The following is a 16,965-nucleotide window of genomic DNA, read 5'->3' as shown; positions in this document are numbered from 1 at the left end:
TATTAACGTCTTTAGTATAATACTACTCGGAATTAAACCCCGACCACAGCCCTCTACCATTAGACCATGGCGGTGCGGTTTTGGGCAATAGGACCGATGTGCCTAACGAAAACGGTCGTGGAACGACTGAAATAACTCTCAAGACGACTTTAAATCTGAAGGAAAGAACAGTAGTTCGGAGATCGCCGTGATGTACTTAGTTGATGTCATGTGAGGGAATTTCGCCGCTTGGAAAGCTTTGATTTCCTGGAATGTGGAAATCCTGGAAAAGTCCAGGGGTGTTATTTGCCTTACGATGTATAAACCGCGTAAAAGGTTGTTGGGCTGCAGGTCATAACATACCTGTCTCAGATTGAAGCAATAAATCACAATCGCTGTCACCGCTGTATTTTCCTTGACGTTGCGAAGGCAGTCATTGAATAAACTAGTTACCTAGTGTATAACAGGTATATTTAGGTACTTTGTTTAGAGGAAATTGAATAAACGAGTACATATCCGGCCATGGTGTACTGATGGCTTCTGAGTGCGGTTAACTGGTGATAAATATCACGGCAATTCAGTTATTCCTAACCTATGTGATAACTCTCTGAACAAGAGAACCGTTCAACAAGGCCTACGCATACTTCAGGCTGTCGTGACTAAAATGGCTTTCCGCTAATGCAACATTAAGGGGGATAATTATATATGTATGTATGTATGAAATAAACGCCACGTAATTTTTAATTTGACGTGTAGTCGTTTTGGAACAAGCTCCCGAAGTCTCAGAAACATTCCACTTTAGTGTATGGAATATGTAACTGTAAACGAGGAAATATCTGTAAATATGTTCGATTTTCGGCACAGCTGTTCCTCAGTGGATTGTTTTAACATTTTTCGGTGTATTACTGGGGACTGAAGGAAGTACCATGTCGAGTATCGAGAAATTTCCTGGCCACGCTAGGCAGTGCTGACGTCACAGAAATTTTCAACGGGCATCCATTGCCTTCTGCGAGCTGGACATTACACAAAACCTTTATTCTGCAGATCTCCAAGAGGGCTTAGCGGCTGTGTCTGAGAGATATGGCAGATGAAAATTATTTTCAACGCTCATTGCGTGCACTAGTTTTTATTTTATTAAAAGACAAGTGTTAGATTCATGATATGAAAACATTTTATTTCAAATTGTATTTGACACGACAATTTTAAGTATCCTAATACTGGTACGGACAACCTTAAGTCAGTCCGTTTATTCAGATGGTAAGCATGCACTATAAACGACATAGAAGGAAAGTCACTTATTGACCCATAATCCCGAAAGTATATTACAATAAATTAATTTTTGGCGTTAATTTACCGCTGGGAAATATTCATTTACCAGCATATAACACCGACATCGTTGCTATGACGGCACGCGGAGAAAAACCACCATTTCGCGCGCGGACAGGACTTGAACCAAGTCTCGTTGCCATGGCAAAGTGCTCGCGTGACTGTAATCTGGCCGACACCTTTTCCGAAGTAAGCTCCGGTCTTGGCCGAGCCGTGCTTGTAGCCCATCTGTCGACAAACCTGGAATAACAATAGAAAATGTGTCGATTAGATTTGCCAATCAGCATTTAGGGTGCATGACTTCCCACAAGCAACAGCTGTCTGTGCTTGGGAAAACTAAGTACATGTATAGCTTTATTGGATATGCTAATTATTCTCGTTAGCCTATTACCATATGTCATTATTAAAGATAGATAGTAATCTAATCTTTAGGTTGTTTGTGCCTGGCATTTTAACATGGTCAGTTGTATATAAACACTTCAAGTTCTCACAAAGTTCTTAACTGCCACCGTATAGGCCTAAAGGAGGTATCCGTGTACACGGCGTAAAGTTACCAATAAAATGAACTGATTTGACAAATTTTAAGTATCGTAATAGCCAAAGCTGTGGATGAGTAAATTGTACACCAAGGCATGATTTGATATTGGACAGACAATTTATACTTACCACATCGGTATTTTTCTGTGTCCAACCCTTATCACATACTGTGCCCCACCTTCCGTTCATGAAGATCTCAACGCGACCTGTTGGGACAAAAGAAAGAGGAGGAAAGATTAGTGGAGGTAGATCTGTTAATGAACGACTGAGGAAATGCCCAAAAGTCTGTTTTCTTGGATCAAGTGTTCCGAAATATTTTCCCGCCCACACTCTCCCATAATATCTAAGTAATATGTGACATACTATTCGTGAGCATATGCACGATGAGTTGATGAGTTGCAAGATGTATATGTTTGTTAAAAGGTCACATCTTGCGGCAACCTCAGAACAAGCGGCTGAATGCTTATGGACTCACCTCTTATTTTTCCACTGACATCCAGCACTGGGTTCGTGGGAAAAGCCAGGGTCAAGCCTGCTACGTTGCCTACAACCGCCTTATCGGTGGCCACGTGTTTAGCGACGGACAGAGACGGCTTCAGGATCTGCTCAGGAGTCATTTTCGTGAGCAGGGCTCGTTTCTTTCTGGGCAAGGCCAGCTTGGTGTTGAGGGTACCAGTGGCTAACGTACCGCTCGTGCCCGACAGGAGAACCGGAGCTGATCCGCTGTCATCGCTGGATTTAAGGACTGGGGGATTGATCACGGACTTGTACACATTGGCTTTCACGGTCTTCACCACGTTGTCGTCTTTAACGATATCGCCAATGGTTTTATTGACCACCTCGCTGGCAGGCACCGGCTCCAGTTTGGCATGCGCAATCGAGTCTACATAGAGACTTGAAAGACGACCATCCACAAGACGGATGGCTCCTTCGGCTGAAAGAGAAAACGTGATCATACGAACATCAATGAGTTCAGTGAAACGAGCAACATAAACGTGGTGAATGCGTCTTAATTTTAGCCCAAAGCGTTTTAGGAGACTGCCGCACCAAGGGTTACAGTTATTTGCTTATTACGTTCCAGTCTGATGGTGTCATTCATTTCCTCGACCGATTCATAGTTGCTAAAGATGTTAATGAAACAGATGTCCATCTTTCCATATTTTTCTGTAGCTTTTTTTGAAATAATGAAATAGTGAGTGAATTATTCACTTTGGGCTGCGTTTTTGCCATATTTAAACGGTATTGTATGTTTTGGGTGAAACGTGGCCTAGATGGTTAGCGAGCCAGCAGGGCGCAATGACCCAGAAGCCTCTCGCTGTAAAGTCAAGTCCAGCTCATGCTGACTTCCTATCGTGTATGGCCTATGACCGCGGATTCCCCCCGTGTTCTGTCGGCTTTCCTCCCACCATAATGTGAAAAGCACCAATGGAATAAATAAATAAATGTTAATTAATGGTACTCACATGGTACGCTGCAGTCTTGTCCGCTGAATCCACGGTAACATTTACACTTTCCGTCAGCCTGCATACACTCCCCGTACACACACTTACAGGTGAGTTTACAGTTAGGACCGGCTTTGTTCTTCGGACACCCTGGAAACAAGATAATACCTCAGGTGAGTGTGTGAATAGACCCGTACACCTAACGGAATTTCAACGTTGTACAGTAAAACACCTTCGACGTGGAAAGAATTCGTTGTTTGTGTTTAGGTTTTACACACAAAATTACACCTTCCTTGTTTTTAATACTTAAATAAGAAACTTTGTTTCACCCCTCTTTCCTTTGAAATTTATTGGCCGTATACATGTATAACAATACTTACGTTGGCACCTGCTAGACTTGGCCGGACGAGTCCATCCTGCTGCACAGGTGTGACAGATACCCGACGCAGGCGTCGTGCTGTACTGACCACTCGGACACTGAGAACAGCAAGGTAAACAGATTATTATTAGATCAAAACTAATGAAAATAAGTTTAACACTACATGCATAAAATTGAATTTTTTATTCAATGTTATCAATATTATTATAGAACTGAATAATCAACTTTTCTTATAGAGCTGCCAACGAATTTTCCAGCTCACGCGTCCAGCGATCCTCCAGGAGGCAACTGGTTTGGTATAATATTTCAGACATATATCAACAATGCCATAAAGTGGTTGGAAAGCAAATTAGAATGACGGCGGTCTCATCGACAGTGGGCCAGTTTACACGTATACATTGGTGATACCTACCGACACACATGCCGTTCTGGCCAGATTGTTCTTCTCATTGGCCTGCATACTGCACTGGTAACGTCTTCCGTCCCCAGGACATTGGTACCCCACGGGACACCGCAGGCACACAGGGCTTGAAACTGTGTATAACACAGAGATGAGGTTTGTACATATAATCTGAGATGCCAATACATTGTATGCTGACTTGCATAAACATTGAGGTGATTAGTTTTAGGAGATACTGGAACATGAAGTTCACGGAGAACTGGAATAGCAGTTTGATTAACCCGTACCATATTTTCAGTTACACGTCACTTGTGTTTAAAAGAGATTGAATGACTTGTGAAAGCATATCGAGACGTACCTTCTTGGACGTATCTTCCGGGTCCACAGCTGAGACAGACGTTGGTGGAGGTTTTGATACAGTGCACACAATCTTCCACTGCGGGTCCACTACATGTGGCCAAAGCCTCTGGTTGGGCGACGCACGATTTGTGACACCCTGTAAACGAAGTAAACCATGGAATCTGTGCTTTGTTACAGTCATGTGTTAAAGTCGTGTGCTAGCCCAGGAAGCTGATCAGATATGTTGTAAATTTTATCAAGATTTCCACGTTTCCTGTCTGCTGTCCTCAATCAAATCTAGTATATGGAGTAAAATATGGAGTCATTCAAATCACTGAAGAAGTAAATCGAGCAAATTATTTTTATGTGATTAAATTTTGACATAAATGCTTTTTTAGCAATTTGCCAGTCTTATGACGAAGAGGAGTTGTTAGGTGTGTGCACATATGATCTGTCTTCTTGTGACAGGACCAATCCATGCTGCCAAAGTGCTGCCGCCACTGCAGTATCACATCGAAAACACCAGGCATGACACCCCACCCAGTCACATTACCCTGACACCGGGCCAAACGGTCCTGTTTCTTTGCTTCAACTTCTCTCCGTTACAAGTACCGTGTTTGAATGTAAATTGTGACAGTGTGGAAATTGCGTCTGTTACATTAATACACTGGTATAAGGGATATCTTCAGTTCACATCCCTCAGTGACATTATGTTTTACTTACGTTTGCAGACGGTTTGTCCGTTGGGCAAGGCCTGGCCATAAGAGGAGGATGGACAGTTGGCCAGGCACTCGTCCGGAGCCCCTTCTAAGTAATATCTACAGGCACAGATTCCACTTTCCACTGCGTCAGGGATTGCCACCCTGTCAACACTACAGCTGCTGGCACACTGACCATCTTCCACAAAGGCACCTTCAAGCAAAAACACATAGATAAAGCATTCGTTCACAGAAGTATGGCTTTCTCCCAACGTTCGATTTTATGCCGACTTAACATGTCCATTAAACAATGTTTCATCCGTAAATTCTTGATAATTGATGATGAAATTGGAGTTCATGGAAGGATGTAAGAGGATAAGAGAAAATTACTGAAGAGTTAAGAGAGTACAGTTTACATATACGGATGTATGCAGCTAGAGTTTCATAGAGTACCCATGTGTATGACCATTTGGAGAACGTACAGATACAGGTTTGATCATCCTTGTCTGGTTTATGAGTATCCGGGCAGTCGGCCACACAGCGGTTGTCCAGCTGGTAGTGCTTACATGCGCGACAGGCGGTGTCGAGGTCCGGTCGGTGGCAACCTAGATAGGCCGAAAGGGTACAAGAAATTATGAAATGATGTGTCGCAGTCTAGTTTCTGTGTCCAGGGAATACTTTCACAAAACCTCGAAAATCAGTTTTTCAGAACTTTTCTCCTACATCGCGACACATACGGCACTATAACCTAGACAATGCCTTTTAAGTTAAAAGTGACGAGAAACATTGTTAAAGTGGTCCGTGGTGATCAGACTGTTGTTGTTGTGACGTACCATTACACTCTGGATGACAATCCTCCACACACTTGCCCTCAAACATGACCGTCCCTCCGACACAGATGTGCTCTCCTGTTGCTGACGTCCGCAGAACGTGCGCGTCCATGACGTTGAGTTCTCTTTCTCCATTGCCAAAGGCGTAGAATCGGACGTGGAGCGGGTCGTCGGTGTCCTCAAACACTGCATACACATGCCCTCTCTCCTGCAAGACGAAACAGAAATGTCCATTTCAAGGCCAACAGGGCGTATGAAAAGGGTTAAACCTGCTAAGTTTACATTTTTTACCTTTTACAAACTATACATTATATGATTCACTAGAGAGGTAGTTCACAGCTTATGGATGTAGATAAAAACATACTGACCAAACAACATGGAACTCCATTTATGGTCATCACAGCAATGGTCCTAAGCCTTCATTGGGCCATGATCTGTATCACAAGTTTCAGCATTCTTCCACAAAATGGTAACTTACCCTATTGTCGGGGGTCTTGCCATAAGTGATGGTAGTTTTCGACCCGTCAAGAGCCTCCTCCACACACACAAAGTAGGATTCAAACAGTCGTGGATCTCCCAAACTTCTGGCGCTGGAGTCATCGATGAACTTCATGACTTTGTGTCCCTGCAAGCAGAATTTAGTGTATATACATGCACCAATGTGAATACGTACATCTGAGTGGACGAAACTTAAAAGTGACGAATGACAATACCGTTTCCGGAAAGTAGATATCCAAGTATATGGATCGTGGTTGTTCTATTTAACGTTAGCCCTATTTCAGTTCTCCATAAACTTATAAACTGTATCTATTTAGCTCTGAATGATTCCTTTCTGCATGGGATACAAAACTCCTGTCTGTCTTCTGTCTTACCTTATAGATAGCGACACCATCGGGGCTGATTTGAACATAGTACCACGTGTTCTTGTCACGTGGTATGGCAGAGAATACGACGAAGATGTCTCCCATACAGACGGCTGTGAACGAGACGCAGCGACCTCCGACAATGGCGGGGTTGAAACGATGAGCATTTGACCAGACGACGTTACAAGGTGATGTACCCACTCCAAACTCATTCCTGTCAGCAAACCGAGACAGATGACGTATTACAGGCCACAAATTATAGCATCAAATTTCGCCACTGACTGCATCAGTATGGAATGTGTTAACCGTATAACATGCATAGGATCTGTTATCGATATCAGATGTTGTGAATGTATTAACTGACGGTGTGGTATGAATATATCAGTATAGGATATATTACCAATTTAGGATTTGTTATCAGTGTATCTATATAGCTCAGACTACGCAATATCTTATTACTGTCCGAGTTGAATCCAAGTTATGCAGTCACTCGCCTAAAGCCTCACTCTCATTTTCCCTGGTTGGCGTGTTCGAATACAGCTCTGGTCGGCTCATCTGCGATTTTTAAGTAAGTTACCTGGCCAAGGCTTTGCTTTATGCCGAGATCTGACCGGTTTTGTCTACTCGTAAACATTACCAACGTTATCTAAATTAAATATTCAATTAAGCAAATAAATAACTGAATCAGACTTACTTGTGTTGCTGAATCTGCTGCAGCATAGACACGTACTCCACACGGCCGACTATGGCTCCCTTCAGAGCCACGCTCAGGTGTGGAATCACCGCCTTGGAAGCCTCGAACTCGGTGGAATCAAGGGAGAGAAGTCCGGTAACGCTGTTATACTTGAGTACCAGGCCCCTGACAGAGATCTGCAGGAGACACAAAGGTACGATCAACCATTAAGAAATCAGCCATGAATAAGATAGACAGCCATTTCAGCTATGCCGTGATAGTTGAATAAGCCAGTGATGCCTGGACTTTTCTAGAACAATTCGACGCAATGAAACAATGATTTTATTGATAAGTTACTTTTCTTTTAAGATAATACGAAAGATATAAACAATTGGCTACTCCTTTGAATAAATGCTGATTTGGGCTATATTAGAATCAACAAAAATGGTGAAATTTCCAGAGTGACGATATTCAAAAAATAAATGTATGACATTGTTGACAGGTTAATTGTAGTGGATGTGCCACAACCGTTACCTTTTTATTGTTGAGGCTGTTACTGCCGCCATTACCAAAACCGTCATACAGATGGGTGAATTCCTCTCCGTTTTGGACGTACCACTGACGGGTGGAAGTTCTGTAGAACAAAAGTAGAGACTGAGCCCTACCGACCACGCCTGGAATATCTTCAGCCATGTCAAACACAACACGGAACGTTGAACCGTCGGTCATCCTATCCCAAGACGGCTTCCGGAGATCCGCCAGAGAATCCACAAATGCCAGGCGGTTCGTCTCACAGCCGGCTTTCCCTGGACGAAGATGAATGTCTGTGCTGGGAATCGGGCCCTGTGAGTATATACATGGATATTATTGTATAGTGCACTGATTCTGTGGATACTTGCTGGCAAGGATTTGTGTCTGGTGGCTTTACCCCCGGGGCACAATATGCCTGCCGTAATTTCCATTACAACATACAGTGAAGAGATACGTCACCGTGATTAATTCGCTCGATGCAGTGTTGCAACAGCTTTGTAGAACGTGCCTAAGATAGCCAAGTGAAGTGTCCAAATTACAGTTCAGGCCGTCAACCAGTTAAACAATATCCAAACTCAAATTCCCAAAGACCTGAATCGTTAACAAAATTTGCGTCACGATCTCTCATACAAAAGTTGAACGGAAAAAAAGTTGCCTTGAGCAAAAGTATAGGGCTGAGGCAAAAGGCATTTAATGATTTTCAGTTTGCCGTTATTGTTATCTTCTTAGGAAATTCTATTTTATTCTTTCTAGCATATTTCGTTATTATGGTGCTCTTGATACGCGTCCATTCCTCACCTCCTCAAGGTAGACGGCCACGGCGGTCCTCAAGGCATTACAGCGCCGCCTTAGAGCGTCCTCAAGGCCCTGGGCGTTCTCGTAATCACAGTAACGCTTGTGTTCCTTCACGTATGTCTCGTTGTTCAACTCATCCCACTCTTCCGTCTTCCACACGTAGTACTTCCGGCCTGTTCCGCTTTCTGTCAACATCGTCCTGAAAAAGATACATGCATGAGAATGTGTTTAACGACGTTAAAAAGATTTGCGTTGTCCGAATCTGAGATTTGCTTTACTGAAGGTGTTGTACAGACTGACATTCACTTAGCACTGAGAGATCAAGGAAAGAAATCAGTGAGAACCTATCAATTTTCTTTATTCTGCGAACTGTGGAAGTGTTTTTTTAATGAGAATTATGTATGTATTACATAATACGATACTCACTCTTCTCCGAAACAACCGAAGTCCATTGAAGCGTTAGGGAAAAGTTGTTTGAAGTTGATGTTACACAGGTCCGTAATGGGGGCCATCTGGAAATCGAAAGGTTTAGGATATCTGGGGATAGAATCGAGCCATTGGACGAGTTCGTGTTTGAATCCTGTTGTGTACATCTCACTGACGACAGCCGCGATACCTTGCTCACCTCCTTCCACCATCAACACTTCATTAGAGTACTTCTGCTGAGATCTGTTATGGTGAGAATAAAATTATTACTGACAGTTAAAAGAAAAGACAAGAGAAGACAAAATTGATATATGAATTGATACAGTATCTCACAGGTAGCTCAAATAGCATAAATTTTGTTTTTGTGATGTAGCAATATAAACGTCATGTCCGACATTCGTATACCATTCGTAGTCCGTAAGAGCGTTCCAAGTCGATAATCGTTGGACCCATTTCCAAAACAACGTTTAACACTAGCTCCCAAACACAAAGGTATGTAAGAAATTATACAAAAAGGAAATAAAGCCGGTAGCACACAAGGGAGAAGCGGTCATCAGTTTTCAGTGATGCCGGGCAGACAGTGGATGAATTCCATATCAAAGTTCAAATACGTAGTCCATGAATGAGTTGCAGGTCAAATAACAATTAAACAAGGTATCTCAGTCGCTCTTTGATTGCAACTGTTTATAAAGGCATCATGCAGATGTAATGAGCATGGCTGCCTTTACGGCCCCTAGCCCCAGGTTAAGCGGTATTAGATACAGTTCGAAAATGACGAGCGCTACAGTCCTTAACCGAACAGATTGTGATTCAAAAGTAACGGACTATTACGTCTTTCCTATTAATGTGTAAGTATCTCATACTACAAGAGGCGCGATCTATGATGTTACGCATGACGCGCTGGTCTGTATAAAATCTGTCTACTACATAGACGGTTACACTCGGCAACCAGCGCCATCTATTTTGTTAAATACTATGTACGCGATAGATATATACATAGGATAACAGCGCCGTCTATGTGGTTGATCACAATGCAGATCGCCAGAGATTTTGAACGCTCTGTCCATACCTGCCAACGACAATGTTATACTCATTGTAAAATTTGAGAAACTTAGAATGATGGCGTTTGACGGAGTATCCTTGACAAACTAGTTTTTGAACTATCAACTTGTGACGCAGATTAAAGTCATCACAATTTAAGCAAGATCTGACAAATGCTACAAGGCGAGATATGTACCATCAGGATTTGTTGTCTCCTCTAAATCCAATTAAGGCGGATAGATTTCCTTCACCGCTTCAGCAATATGGGGGTAATTTAACACCAGTAGATCATCAATATACCGCTTGGTAAACGCTTGGTAAAACCCAGATATCGCAGTTCAAACTAAAAATAATTGCGCACATTGAGGCAATCAAAAGCACCGCCATATGATCGATTTTAACCAAAAAAGCGCGAGTTATTTCTGGTTTACGTGACCCCTGACCTACCAACTACAGTAACCATGCAAATGTCCGAAAGGTACAAGTTGTATGGTTTTGTGTTCCCGATTGATCTAACACGGTGAATCCCATAGCTTGGTAAGAATTCCTGATCAGAAGTTCATTTATAGATTTATAAAGCACGTTAGCAAAAAATGTCTTAGGTCTTTAGGTCTCTTCCTACCCCTCTTACGAAATAACTCATGTTATATTTTTGTATTGTTTTCTATTAAGATGTGTGGTCGAGCACCATTTGCAATTCCAAACGTTTGCATTCCAAAGCAAACCCTTTCCTCTCTTTCAGGTTTGGAACAAAACGCTGTTACACTGAATGTATTTAAATCAAAAACGGTATGTAACCTTGCCTGATAATACAGTTACATATTTACTCATTTCACGTACACAGATTGTTCGCTTCCTTGAGTTTCGTCCGATTGAGCACCCGTATTACCATGGCCGACTGACACTTCGGTCTCAACTCCTCCTTCAGCTTTGTGGAACAAGCTCCGGGACTTGAACTGAGCAGAGGCCGCCATGTATGTGCTGAAAATCAAAGGTACGCGGAAAAGATATAAGAATAGAGCAACATGTGCTAAAGAACATTTACTGTACTTATAGCTTCTGTGATTTAGCTGTCTTGACAAACCGTTTCAGCAGATATCGTTATCAAAATTCTACAGGCATGACTTAAAATGGTCCTATGATGTTATTTTATATGTGATTGAGATACAGCAAGAGGCTTTGTTTATATTTAGTTTCCATGTAGCAATACCCTCGTTTCTATGACGACAGAAATGCCCATGGGCAGACGAATTTGTTCACCTGAACATGGCCTTGTAGTCGGACTGAGCTTTCTCCGCAAACTTCTCAATGGATTCCTCTTTGACACCTTCCTTTGTCTTCACCAGCTTTAGCTGTCCACCAAATTCTGCGCTCTTGACGTAGTGAGTGCCCCAACGCAAGATGAAATCCTCTATGGTTAGAAATGAAGAGACAGTATTTATTATTTAAACATTGTTGTTAAAATTCTGTACGAATCAAAAAAAGCCCCCGAGGCCTTGTCACCGAGTACCTGAAATACGTTTATTTGGAAGTACTATCAGTCCTAATTCAGTTAAGTGACAAACGCGCACATTTCTTCAATCTTCAATACAGCTTATGGATGGACTGTTATTTAAGTAAGACACTTACGGAATTTTTGCGGTGCTCCTGGGGCGAAATAAGATTGGGGTAAGAAGACAAAGTCGTGCAAGAAGTCCATGTTGAGGTCGTTAAAGGTGACGTCATCGAGGAACACCTCGTATCTGATTGGATGAAAGGAATGGGTAAATATCCAGAACAATTTTGCTTAGTAAATAGTACAATTATGCCGTGTTGGGTGTGAGGCATTTCCCTAGTTAAACTGGATAATATAACATCGGGCTTGCTATATCTGGCCGATGTGGAAATCTCAGATGGTCGTAGATCATGATAGTCTCCCCATTAATTAACTATCCGGGCAGTGACAGATGACGGCCAGGCTGTTTGTTGATTTATTGTGTGACTGTTTTATTGGTTCATTGATTGACTGGTGTTTAACTCAATAACGGTACTCAAAAATTTTTCACTTATACGATGGCTGTCATTTGCATAGGCGGAGGAACCTGGGGCACAGGTTAAGGTTTTGTGTGTGACAATGCGGGATGAATCTCTCTTCACCCTTGGATTACCAGCTGACCTTACCTGATAACGTCCACTTCTAGGCTGGACATGAACACCTGTCGAAATTTGTCTTGCTGTGAAATACTGTGGCTGGAGCTGGAGCTGGAGCTAGACGACGACCCGGACGCCTGAAAGTTTGAGCTGAAACCACCGCCCCCTCCGGCCAGTCCCAGGAAGCCTACCGAGCCGCGACCGTACGCCTTCACCACAGCTTCTGCGAACATGTAGCTGGACTGAGCCACAGCAGCCTTCTTCTCCAAGTAACTCTGGTACTGAGACACTGAGCTGAAGGCCATTGTGCGGACATTGGTGTCGTACACGCCGTGAACTGTCATGCTGTCCGGGACAGACTTTCCGTCATAACTACAGAAACAAAAGCACATATAGTAACTTTTATATGTGTTTATATGCGATTGCCACAACAAAAACTTTTTGGGTCATCCACCACACTTCTTCTCAAGCCGTTAATTAATATACACACGAAGAACGTTGTATTTGTAAAGGCAGAATAGGTAATGTTATAGATGTCATTTATTCAGAAACTAAATAATTCAGTGTTGAGGGGTCATTGTCTCTACCAGTCGTTCATAGTTATCTTTCTTACCTGCCACCTCTGTTACAGACTCTCTGGATCACGCTTTTCCGCCGGGAACTGGAACTATAGTCTCCTCTTCCATCAAACCCTACACCGATAAAATTGGCTGCGTCCAGCATGGTCTATCAACAGAAACCAATGCAGTACATAGTTATATAGGTTCGGTGGCATGTTTAACAAGGGTCATAGGACACTCGCTGCATGGCCTAGTGGTGTAAAGCTTTGCTCTCTAATTCAGCTCAGGTTCATGGTTTGTACGCTATGACGGACTCACATGACTGATTCCTTCACCCACTAACCTCACTGCCGTCAAAATAGTGACATGTTCTCGAGAAGGCGGAAAACCCATACCGTATTGTATATATTTATTTGATTGGTGTTTTTCGCCTTACTCAACAATATTTTACTTAGAAAACGACGGCTAGCATTATGGTGGGAGAAAACAGAACAGAACCCACGACCTTGCGCAGCATACCGTATTGATAAATAAAATAAGTAAATATGCCCTTGTGGGGTAGATATAATTATGGTATGAGGGGAATAAAAAATTATCCAGAGCTCTTGATGAGGGACGGCAGACATTGTATAATGATGGTTGATTTAACTCACCTGACATTTTGGGAGTAGTTTCTTGGCAGCATAACATGGATCAGAGGCGCTAAGGGACGGGCCGTAACAACCGTTTAGGAGAGCGTTTCCCACGCCGCTAGTGAAAGAGTAAGAATCACCGGCCTGACTGTCCGGCTCCGACCTGGGCGGGTAAATACATCCGGTTATATTGGCGTATTATAAACAAACTATATTTGTTTATTTATTTCATTGGTGTTTTACGCCTTGCTCAAAAATATTTCACTTATACGACGGCGGCCAGCATTATGTTGAGAGCAAATCAATCTCACGACTATCTGTAGGTTGCTGCAGACCTTCCCATTAACAAATATCAACAAAAGGATACATAAAGATAAATTACCCTGATATAGGGAAAGACCAAGAAAGGCCCACAGAGGTTATGTTCGTGGTCAAAATATCAAAAGAATGTGTTTGTCATTTCCTTCCTTTTGTCAGAGGAGGGCAGTATAGGTCTTTGATTTTGTACATTAGTAGAGTCTAGTTTACGGGTATTGGAAATTTTTAGTGAACTTTTCTTGTAGTTCACTATCTAAACCTTACAAGGATTGTTTTCTCAGCTGGCTATATATTCTCTGCTGGTAAAGCTTCTTTTCTGTTGCTTGTCTCTTTAAAGTTGTTGTTATTTGATGAACGTAGGAAATGTTTTTCGTGAAGCTTACCTGATGTTCGTGTACTGAGTGTCGATCTCTACTCCCGGAGGTGAGAAGAGGTCCCCGAGTTGCATCCCTTTCTGTGGCACGATGTTAATCTTAGCCTGTAGAATAGACGTACAAGTAAGAAATATAAAAAAGAAATTTACTAGTGTACGTTTAACGTTTAACCTACAAATGCGATACAACTGATATACTGCTTAAGACTGAACACGGGAGGAACGCACCTTTAGTGGATTTTCTTGTTTTAGATTTAGACATCAGATGTTTGTCTGTCATTTAGACAGTAGTTTATGGAACAGTATTGTCTCCTCAGACAATTTTCCGAGCTGGAATGTGTGTTATACCCTTATCATCACAGTAATTTCCAAATAACAATCATATATCTGGATCAGACAACTGGGTAAAGACTAATCAAATGTACTACTTACGCCTCCTTCCAGCATATTGGCGTTCTTCTTTGACAGTTCATCGATGACAGTCTTAATGGAGGTTTTCAACTCGGCGGCCTTTTTGTCGGATTTTTCGTTGAAGCTCGCAAAGTATTCGGCCAATTCCTTGTCGATGTCGTCTTTGTGGTTTTTGTTGATGATTTCGTCGGTCAGTTTGCCGGCTATCTTGGTAATAAGATTTGTCGTAATGTTCTTTCCTAGTTGCCCCTTTAGGATCCCTGTGACCCCGGTTGACATTTGACCCCCGATGACCTTGGCCACTATGGGTATTAATGTCTGGACAAACCTCTTCTTGCGGCGTGTAGCGTGGTCGGTATAATGTTCCTCTAGAGTTTTCTTAATGTCCTCCTCCACCATCTCATCGTTGGTCCTAACGGATTCTACACAGTGAAGGATTTCAATTAGAACTTAGGTTTGACTACTCTAACACTTTCAAAGACTTCCATTGTATAATTAGTAAACTGATATATAGCTAGCTAGAAACATAAACAGGTCCCCATATATACATCTATACCTGTATAAATACCATCCTGAATTTTAATACGTTCAATATCATTTATGAAAAGTTTTCACGAAATAATTGGGCAGGCTCCATTGTTGGGAAAAACAGCATTCTAAAAATTTTCTGAATTTATATAATTACAAAAAGAGAAAAATGACTCAAAGCAAAGATGTCACTGACGCATAATTGTGCGAAGTGCAGTTTCATATTTATTGCTAATTGAGGTATTGGGTAAAATCAATCCAGAACGCTTGAAAATGCCATCAAGTGTAACGGTACTTAAAAAATAAAAACACGGCTGTTAATGTAATTAATCATAATTTTGGAGAAAAAAAATGAATGAACCACAAGAAGGAGCTAAATTAACACGCACCTCCATAATTAACCAGACACAGAATCCATAGAATTGCGGCTGAAATGATGATTACTTGGCTTGGTCTCATCGTTGTGGATATTCTCGAAGTCCTTGGTTAGGTAACTGAAAAACGAACCACAACTTCGATATTTGTACCCTTAGGTTGTCATGCATGGTGAATTTTTGTGAATGAACCGAATAAAAGGAATCACAAAACACCAAGAAGAACTTGGTGACCAAATATTTACTATATTTGATAACATGTTTACAGTTTTTCTTCACGTCTTTAAAAAAATAACGTGTCACGTCTACATGAACCAATGAATTCGGAGAAGACAGATATCTAACTTGTCCACTGGCTGAGTCTCCCGACCAATCGTTTGTAAGCTGTGTTTGTCTCTTGCCACTTGACCTGTTCTCTACATGACGACGAACTCTCCATGACAATCAGACATGTAACGGAGGACTGACGACTCGATGAAAGCGCACAAACCAATCTAGGTCGTCTGCCATACATTGATGATGCTTGTAAAGAAAGTCGCCACAAAGAAGCATTGGTCTGTGAATGACGGTCTGTGCGCGACATTTGGGTTAGTCTTTTGACTGGGTGATCTGAAACACGTGCGTTTAAGGTGGACGTTCAGGACGATATACGGACTTTCTAAATATTTAGCGAAGTCCGGCAAAAGCAAAGCCCCTCTTTGCTTAGTTATAATTATACTAAGCTGCCCTGTGGATGAACCAGAAAGTTGTCGTGCTCTAACAATATATATATATATATATATATATATATATATATATATATATATATATATATATATATATGACCCTGACCTAGAAAAACCAGCACATGTACATGTATATAATGGGTGCCTAGCGATAGAAAAACATCTTTTAGTATTTGTCGAATACAACACAAGAATGAATCGTATGTAGACTTGCTGTAGACCCTCGGGCCGATTTAATGCATGTAACGACCATCTATCAGTTCAAGAAGACAAGTTATTAGTTAATGAAATTTGAAATTTTAAACAATATAACTTCTGGATTTCAATCGTTTTTTTCAGTTCCTTGCTTTTGTCTTCTTTTCTTCGTCATTATTAATAATCGGCTGGTGGGTGTCTTTAACAGTATTTAAGCTCCGAGAATGATTGCGGCCAAACATGCAGATATCTTGTCGATGTCATTATTGGATTAGACTTATAAAGATGTAAGTCTGTATCAGTCCTTTTGCCGCAACTGTTGCTGAACTGTGTTTTATAAAGAGCGAAAAAAGGAAACATAAATTCCAAATTTTACCTTTTACATTTACGGAAACTGTTCTGTGAAGGTCAACAGAAACCAACACAAATAATTCAGAAACAAAGTATCTATTGATAATAA

At 41.6% G+C, this 16,965-nt stretch overlaps 1 protein-coding gene across 1 annotated transcript; it reads right to left on the bottom strand.

The window, feature by feature from the left end:
* Nucleotides 1-1,133: 1,133 nt before the first annotated feature.
* LOC135473788 (uncharacterized) lies at nt 1,134-15,689 on the bottom strand. The gene is made up of 25 exons (XM_064753681.1): nt 15,601-15,689; nt 14,705-15,105; nt 14,283-14,377; nt 13,603-13,744; nt 13,003-13,115; nt 12,420-12,761; nt 11,889-12,001; nt 11,520-11,670; nt 11,100-11,240; nt 9,219-9,461; nt 8,796-8,991; nt 8,001-8,309; nt 7,488-7,663; nt 6,803-7,007; nt 6,409-6,555; nt 5,934-6,138; nt 5,583-5,705; nt 5,126-5,314; nt 4,422-4,559; nt 4,076-4,197; nt 3,665-3,761; nt 3,306-3,434; nt 2,318-2,776; nt 1,972-2,048; nt 1,134-1,545 (listed from the first exon to the last, which is right to left on the bottom strand). Exons 1-25 carry the CDS (start codon nt 15,668-15,670, stop codon nt 1,351-1,353), a joined length of 4,578 nt encoding a protein of 1,525 aa, XP_064609751.1. The 5' UTR covers nt 15,671-15,689; the 3' UTR covers nt 1,134-1,350.
* Between the last annotated feature and the right edge of the window lie 1,276 nt (nt 15,690-16,965).

This window comes from Liolophura sinensis, chromosome 8, assembly GCF_032854445.1.
Source record: "Liolophura sinensis isolate JHLJ2023 chromosome 8, CUHK_Ljap_v2, whole genome shotgun sequence".
NCBI classification, from domain to species: Eukaryota; Metazoa; Mollusca; class Polyplacophora; order Chitonida; family Chitonidae; genus Liolophura; species Liolophura sinensis.
This window is presented reverse-complemented; position numbering and strand designations above follow the sequence as displayed.

Excerpts from the sequence above, each read along its gene's own strand:
- LOC135473788 (XM_064753681.1), bottom strand. The coding sequence starts at position 15,670 with ATGAGACCAAGCCAAGTAATCATCATTTCAGCCGCAATTCTATGGATT. Across the intron at positions 15,106-15,600 it reads GTGTCTGGTTAATTATGGAG|AATCCGTTAGGACCAACGAT; the intron begins GTGCGTGTTAAT and ends TTCACTGTGTAG. Across the intron at positions 2,049-2,317 it reads TGTCAGTGGAAAAATAAGAG|GTCGCGTTGAGATCTTCATG; the intron begins GTGAGTCCATAA and ends TTGTCCCAACAG.